This window comes from Macaca mulatta, chromosome 19 (assembly GCF_049350105.2).
Source record: "Macaca mulatta isolate MMU2019108-1 chromosome 19, T2T-MMU8v2.0, whole genome shotgun sequence".
Lineage (NCBI taxonomy): Eukaryota > Metazoa > Chordata > Mammalia > Primates > Cercopithecidae > Macaca > Macaca mulatta.
The window spans coordinates 65280525-65288932 of NC_133424.1; the positions used below are offsets into that span (position 1 = coordinate 65280525).

Consider the following 8408-nt stretch of genomic DNA (forward strand, 5'->3'; position numbering starts at 1 on the left):
TGTCCCCTTATACATTTTTCTGCTGATCATGGGAAAACGTATTCTCACAGCTTCAAGAATTCTTTGGTCATAATTTGACAATAAAAACACTAATTTATATGTCAGATCCATGTCACATCTCATATTCATCTAAATTTTCTTGACATCCTTTTTGGTACCAGCTGAGCCCTGATGAAGGAAGGTAATTGAGAAACATTTTCTCTCGTGATCAGAGAAATAACCTAATGAGAATAAACTTTTTTTGATTGGGTTTTTTTGTTTTTTGTTTGTTTTTGAGACAGGGTCTCTCTCTGTCCCCCAGGCTGGAGTGCAGTGGCATGATCACAGCTCACTGTACCCTCCACCTCCTGGGCTCAAGCTGTCCTCCCAGCTCAGCCTCCTCAGTAGCTGGGACTACGGGGTCACGACACTGTGCCCAGCTAATTTTTTTGTATTTTTTGTAGAGATGGGGTTTTGTCATGTTGCCCAGGCTGGTCCCAAACTTCTGAACTCAAGGGATCCTCCTGCATCAGCCTCCCACTGTGCTGGGATTACAGGTGTGCACCACCATGCCCAGCTGAAAATAAAATTAAGGTGAAGAAAGTTGTTCTCGCCGGGCGCGGTGGCTCAAGCCTGTAATCCCAGCACTTTGGGAGGCCGAGACGGGCGGATCACAAGGTCAGGAGATCGAGACCATCCTGGCGAACACAGTGAAACCCTGTCTCTACTAAAAAAATACAAAAAACTAGCCGGGCGAGGTGGCGGGTGCCTGTAGTCCCAGCTACTTGGGAGGCTGAGGCAGGAGAATGGCGTAAACCCGGGAGGCGGAGCTTGCAGTGAGCTGAGATCCAGCCACAGCACTCCAGCCTGGGCCACAGAGCAAGACTCCGTCTCAACAAAAAAATAAATAAAATAAAATAAAAAATAAATTAAAAAAAGAAAGTTGTTCTCTGTGACCTCAGGGGAAAAGCTTTAGGTAAATTTGCATTCAGATTGCTTATAGAAGAAACATACAGATGTGGATGAACTAGATACTACTTTAAAAGTCTTTCTAGCGCCAGGTGCAGTGGCTCACGCCTGTAATCCCATCACTTAAGGAGGCCGAGGCGGGTGGATCATGAGGTCAGGAGATCAAGACTATCCTGGTCAATGTGGTGAAACCCTGTCTCTACTAAAAATACAAAAATTAATTGGGTGTGGTGGCATGTGGCTGTAATCCCAGCTACTCGGGAGGCTGAGGCAGGAGAATCACTTGAACCAGGGAGTTGGCGGTTGCAGTGAGCCGAGATCACGCCACTGCACTCCAGCCTGGGTGACAGAGTGAGATACCGTCTCAATCAATCAATCAATCAATCAATCAATCAAGTCTTTCCATCCACAAACCAGCTGTTGGAGTAGGTAGGTAGCCAGGCATGAGCAGTTAAGGAAAGGAATCTTTAGAAACAGAGCCCAGTGACAATCCCCTTGTGACAGCAAAAGCAGAACAGTGGCTACGTTGCCTACACTTGTCCTTGTGGCTGGGCTTGTCTGGCCCAGGAAAAGAATTATCAGGCCCTAGCCAGAAATAACCCAGCTAGCGGATTTTCCCTATTAAGAAGCATGCACACTCCTCTAATAATTCACCCTAGAATGGCCTTTTGCTCATTATAATACTAAGAAACACATCCTCCTTTTTTTCAAATACGATCCTAGAAAAAAATAAATAAAAGCCACACCCCTGGGTGGAGATTTGAGATGCTAATGAGACATGTGATGTGTGCACTAGCATGGACAGTCACAGCACATTCCTGCCCAGAGGACTTCCCGGAACATGCTTACTAATAATGCCTGTGCACGGCCCCTTCATGAATAATCATGTCAGGTTCTCATTAAAAGGGTCAGGCCAGCATTAGTAAGGACAGACTCCTTCTTTTCAGGAGCCCACCCAGTTCTGTTGTTCCAGGTGTCTCTTCTTTCTGAGATCCAATCTCTTTAAATGAAGGGCATTTACCCTTTAACTCTTTCTGCCAATCTCTTGACTGAATCCAAGAAGACCAAGAACCAGAGACCAACTTCCACACGCCTCCAGGTAACATCTGGTGTTTTCACCTGGTTACCTGGTTACCTGACGTGGTTAGCAAGGTAAGTGCCCAGAAGCTGGTGCCAGATTCTCTGGTTGACGACCTCTGCTTCTTTCTGCACTGAAGAACCTCCTGCCCTAATGCAGTTCTTGCAGCTTTAAGGGGAGGGGTTTCTCCTCTCAGGCTCTGTCCACTAACAACTGTCCCGTACCATTTCCCTTCAGCCACTGTCACTCTGCTCCCTCTGGCTGATTTCTCAGCTTACCCTGGGGGTGATAAGCAGAGGAGGGAGGACTTTAAACTCCACAGTGAGTAGATCTGAGACACATAGTGACCATTCCTGTAGGAGGCTTATAAAAGTGGCCGGGAATATGCCTGGCTGTGCAATGACTGGGGAGTTTCATATGTTTTTGTGTGTTTTTTGTTGTTGTTGTTGTTGTTGTTGGTTTTTTGAGACAGAGTCTTGCTCTGTCACCCAGGCTGGAGTGCAGTGGCGCGATCTCGGCTCACTGCAAGCTCCGCCTCCTGGGTTTACGCCATTCTCCTGCCTCAGCCTCCTGAGTAGCTGGGACTACAGGCGCCCACCACCGCGCCCGGCTAATTTTTTGTATTTTTAGTAGAGACGGGGTTTCACCGTGGTCTCAATCTCCTGACCTTGTGATCCGCCTGCCTCGGCCTCCCAAAGTGCTGGGATTACAGGCGTGAGCCACCGCGCCCGGCCTGTTTTTGTGTTTTTTTTTGCGGGGGGGTACAGAGTCTCACTCTGTCACCCAGCCTGCAGTGCAGTGGCGTGATCTCAGCTCACTGCAACGTCTGCCTCCTGGATTCAAGCGATTCTTCTGCCTCAGACTCCAGAGTAGCTGGGACTACAGGCGTGTGCCACCATGCCCGGCTAATTTTTGTATTTTTAGTAGAGATGGGGTATCACCATATTGGCCTCGTGATCTGCCTGCCTCTGCCTCCCAAAGTGCTGGGATTACAGGTGTGAGCCATGGCGCCTGGACCATATCTTTTTTTTTTTTTTTTTTGAGACAGAGTCTCGCTCTGTCGCCCAGGCTGGAGTGCAGAGGCGCAATCTCGGCTCACTGCGAGCTCAGGCCATTCTCCTGCCTCAGCCTCCCGAGCAGCTGGGACTACAGGTGCCCGCCACCACGCCCGGCTAATTTTTTGTATTTTTAGTAGAGACGGGGTTTCCCAGTGTTAGCCAGGATGGTCTTGATCTCCTGACCTCGTGATCCACCCACCTCAGCCTCCCAAAGTGCTGGGATTACAGGCGTGAGCCACCACGCCCGGCCCTGGACCATATCTTTTAACTAAAACTACAGTCCTGTGTTAAGTCAGCTCTTATACTTGCCGTTCATGGCCGTTCAATCCCCTGAACACAATATTCCCCCACCGGTGCTTAATCTCCCAGGTCACTCTGCTTATTCTTTGCTGTCCCTCTCCTTGCCGCCGGGATTTCATGAATTCTTCCTTTGGGTGCAAGACCCTTGCAGGGCCTGCTCATCCAGGACCTGCTGCGTTTGCTTCATTGCCAGGCGCCAGAGTCCTCTGAGGGCCTATGCTGATATTTATACTTTTTTCCTCAGAAATGAGACTCAGCTTTGTCCTTTCCCTTGCCTCCTTTTTCACTGGAGGGACCAGCACTGACAGGATGCTTAAAGAAATCCCCCATCTCGGCCAGGTGCGGTGGCTCATGCCTGTAATCCCAGTACTCTGAGAGGTTGAGGAGGGTGGATCACCTAAGGGCAGGAGTTCAAGACCAGCCTGGCCAACATGGTGAAACCCATCTCTACTAAACATACAAAAATTAGCTGGGCGTGCTGGCACACACTTGTAATCCCAGCTACTTGAGAGGCTAAGGCAAGAGAATTGCTTGAACCAGGGAGGCAGACGTTGCAGTGAGCCGAGATCACGGCATTGTACTCCAGCCTGGGCAACAAGAGCGAAACTCTGTCTCGAAAAAAAAGAAATCCCTCATTTATTATTGGGTCCATGTCCACCTGACTACTCTTCAAAAATGCCTCGTTCTGTGACTTCTCAACTGGACTGCCTGGCTCCTCCAGAGAGTCACCTGTGACCACTTCCTTACTCCCTAGTTTCTCTGTACAACCAGGGTTTCCTATGGGCCACTGGGGACTTCTTTCTTCACCTCATTAGGCCATTGTAATAGACCCTTGAAGTACTCAGGTCCTTTTTGCTTTTTGTTGAATAAGCTGATGGAAAATGCTTCTCACATTCCCCTTGCTGTTTATGTGATCATATAATGGACCTAAAAAACCAGAATCAATAGCCCAGTTCACTAACTCTGAGCCCTAGGGGGCATCCATGCTTTTTAAGCATTTTTTTCTGTATAATCCCCGAGGAACCTTTGAAGAGTGGGGGAAGATATCACATCTTTTCCATTCCTGTAATCATTAGTATTAGCCCAATATCATCATGTATTAAGAAGACCTAGGCTGGGTGCATTGGCTCACGCCTGTAATCCCAGCACTTCGGGAGGCCAAGGTGGGCGGATCACCCAAGGTCGTGAGTTGGAGACCAGCCTGACCAACATGGAGAAACCCCATATCAGCCGGGCACGGTGGCTGACGCCTATAATTCCAGCACTTTGGGAAGCTGAGGTGGGTGGATCACGAGGTCAGGAGTTCAAGACCAGCCTGGCCAATATGGTGGAACCCTGTCTCCACTAAAAAATTAGCCAGGCCTGGTGGCGTGCATCTGTAATCCCAGTTACTCGAGAGGCTGAGGCAGGAGAATCACTTGAACCCAGGAGGTGGAGGTTGCAGTTTGCTGAGATTTCACCATTGCACTCCAGCCTGGGTGACAAGAGAGATATTCCAGCTCAAAAAAGAAAAAAAATGCCATCCACAGTGGCTCATGCCTGTAATCCCAGTACTTTGAGAGGCTGAGGCGGGTGGATCATCTGAGGTCGGGAGTTCGAGACCAGCCTGACCAATATGGAGAAACCTCGTCTCTACTAAAAATACAAAATTAGCTGGGCATGGTGGTGCATGCCTGTAATCCCAGCTACTTGGTAGGCTTAGGCTGGAGAATCACTTGAACCTGGGAGGCGGAGATATGGTGAGTCGAGATCACACCATTGCACTCCAGCCTGGGCAACAAGAGCGAAACTCTGTGTCAAAAAACAAAACAAAACAAAAAACAAGCCATTCAGGAGTTCGGACAAAAAGGTACTGCCTGCTCTTGACCCTTTCAGTAATCAACAACCATTATACCAACCAGGGTCAAAAAACCTGATCAAAACCTGGAGAGATGGGTCACTTGGGTCTCAAGTCCCTATGGAAAGGCCCCTTTACTGTCTTACTTTCCACCCCAACAGCTGTCAACATTTCTGGCATCTCCAGTTGGATACATCAGTCCCGAGTAAAACTGTGGGAAGGTCCCGAAGAACCACAGAAGAACAACAGAATTCAGCACCTGAGCATTCTTGTGAGCCACTGGAGAACTTAAAAGTCCTAGTCAAGTCAAAAGATAAGTAAAGCCTTCTCTCTGTTCACCCAAAACTAAAGTCAGTCTCAGTACCAGGAATCTTGGTTGCGGTGGCATTGGTTATTCTTCTTATTTGGACCCACACTTCCATGCCACCTGAAGTCCCAATAGCCTGTTTTATCACCAAACACTCTATCTAACCATTTAATTATTTGTCTCTCCTATTTTCACCACTTTCCTTTTGCTTTCACAAAGCTTAAGGGAGAATCAGCTATGACAGAGAAATTCATTTTCCTTTATCTTTCCCTCCTTCCCATGCCCCTACTCTCACAGGCACAATGGAGTGAAAATTCCCTTGTCAATTTTTCCAAAATTATTGCTTCGGGAAACCATCTAAGCAACTGTTGGATCTGTCACAACTTCATCACCAGGTCCTCATCTTACCAATATATTTTGCTAAGAAATTTTTCTTTAAACCTAACATTTGGTTCAGGAATCCCTGAAGGCCAACATAAATCTGTTCCACTCCAGGTTTCGCTTGTTAACTCAGCGTACCAAGTCCCCTGCCTGGATCTCACTCCACCTTTCAATCAAAGCTCTAAAACTTCTTTCTATTTGTACAACTGCTCTTCTCTAAACCAAACCTGTTGTCCATGCCCTGAAGGACACTGTGGCCGGAAAAGCACCTCTAAGGAGGGATTCCCCAGTCCCACCATCCATCCCATGAGCTTTTCCCCAGCAGGCTGCCACCCTAACTTGACTCACTGGTGTCCAGTGAGCCATAAGCAAATGAACGATTATCGAGACAAGTCACCCCAAAACCGCTGTGCAGCTTGGGAAGGAAAAGAGCTAATCACATGGAGGGTTCTATATTCGCTTCCCAAGGCACACACTGTCCCCACATGGACAAAAACTACTGTTCCCCTGGGAGGGCCTTTATCCCCTACATGCAATCAAACTATTCCAGCAGTGTGGAAATCGCAGTTACACAAGTGGTTCGACAGCCGCATGCCCCGGTGGGCCTGTACCCCTCCTGGCTATGTGTTTTTATGTGGACCACAAAAAAATAAACTGCCCTTTGACGGAAGTCCTAAGAGAACCTATTCAACTCCCCCCGTGGCAAACCTCTTTACTTGCATTAATAACATCCAACATACGGGGGAATGTGCTGTGGGACTTTTGGGACCACGGGGGATAGGTGTGACCATTTATAACACCACCCAACCCAGACAGAAAAGAGCTCTGGGTCTGATACTGGCAGGGATAGGAGCGGCCGTAGGAATGATCGCCCCGTGGGGAGGGTTCGCTTATCATGATGTCACCCTCAGAAATCTCTCCAGACAAATAGAAAACATAGCTAAGAGTACCGGAGATAGCATCTCTAAACTCAAGGCCTCCATAGATTCTCTAGCAAACGTAGTCATGGACAACCGATTGGCCTTAGATTACCTCTTAGCAGAGCAGGGTGGAGTCTGTGCAGTGATCAATAAAACCTGTTGTGTTTATGTCAATAACAGTGGGGCGATAGAGGAGGATATAAAAAAGATCTATGACCAGGCTACATGGCTCCATGACTTTGGAAAAGGAGGTGCTTCAACAAGGGCCATTTGGGAGACTCTGAAATCTGCCCTCCCCTCCCTCAAATGGTTTGTCCCTTTACTGGGACCAGCAACAGTTATACTCTTACTTTTCCTCTTTGGTCCTTGTTTCTTTAATTTACTGATTAAGTGTGTCTCTTCTAGGATAAAGCAATTTCACATGGAGTCCCCCAAAATGGAAAGATATCAGCTATCTGTCCCTGGAGGCCCCAGCACCTACAAGCACATCTCTCCCTTGGATGCCAGTGGGCGAAGATTCCGGGAAACTATGGAGGGATTTCCTCTCTGAGACAGAGCAAGAGACGGAGACCCTGATGACTTCTTCGCCCCATGTCAGCAGGAAGTAGTTACAGAAGACCCACGACGTCCTTACACCCAAAGCTTTTCAGGGTCTCCATCTCTTGAGGAGGGAAATATTAGGGTAGACAGGTAGGCAGGCATGAGCAGGCAAGAGAGCCCTTGGGAAAGGAATCTTTAGAAACGCAGCCCACTGATAGCTTCCTTGGTGATGCTGCCCACAGTCAGTCAGCACTTCTCTAAAAACCCACCCTAGAACAGCCATTTGCTTTTTTTTTTTTTTTTTTTTTTTTTTTTTGAGACAAGTTCTTGCTCTGTCTCCCAGGCTAGAGTGCAATGGTGCGACCTCGGCTCACTGCAACCTCCACTTCCCAGGTTCAATCGATTCTCCTGCTTCAGCCTCCCGAGTAGCTGGGACTACAGGCATGTGCCGCCATGCCCGGCTAATTTTGTACTTTTAGTAGAGATAGGGTTTCACCACGTTGGTCAGGCTAGTCTCAAACTCCCGACCTCAGGTGATCCACCTGCCTCAGCCTCCCAAAGTGCTGGGATTATAGACGTGAGCCACTGCACCTGGCTACTCAGAACACTTCTGAATGGCACGTTCATGAATAATCATGAATTTCATGATTAATCATGATTCTCATAAAAAGCATCTGAACAGCCATTAGTAGAAGACACATCCTTTTGATCAGCCCACCCTGTTCTGTCTTTCTGAGTGTACTGTTTTGATGACTAAAAGCTCCCATAAAAACTAAGGCACTAGCAGCCGGCTCATTCTTCTGAGCAGCCAGTTGAGTCTCTTCTTGATGTCCTCTCGTTTTAAGTAAAGGTTACTTAACCATTTAACTGTTTCTGTGTGCCTCCTGACTGAATTCCTTCCTTGAGGAAGACCAAGAACTGAAGGATTCCCCACCCCTCGTGGTAACCAAAGGTCTATGAAGGATTCAGTGCATCTAAACTAGTAAATAGAGGCTGGGTGCAGTGGCTCACACCTGTAACCCTAGCACCTTGGGAGGCT

At 47.9% G+C, this 8408-nt stretch overlaps 1 protein-coding gene across 1 annotated transcript; it reads left to right on the top strand.

Annotated features, from left to right (window-relative positions):
* The first annotated feature begins 1875 nt into the window (after positions 1-1875).
* Positions 1876-7647, top strand: ERVV-2 (endogenous retrovirus group V member 2, envelope). The gene is given in 2 exon segments (NM_001348393.2): positions 1876-2100; positions 5383-7647. A coding segment is annotated over 1 exon segment (1614 nt). The 5' UTR covers positions 1876-2100; positions 5383-5765; the 3' UTR covers positions 7380-7647.
* The last annotated feature ends 761 nt before the right edge of the window (positions 7648-8408 follow it).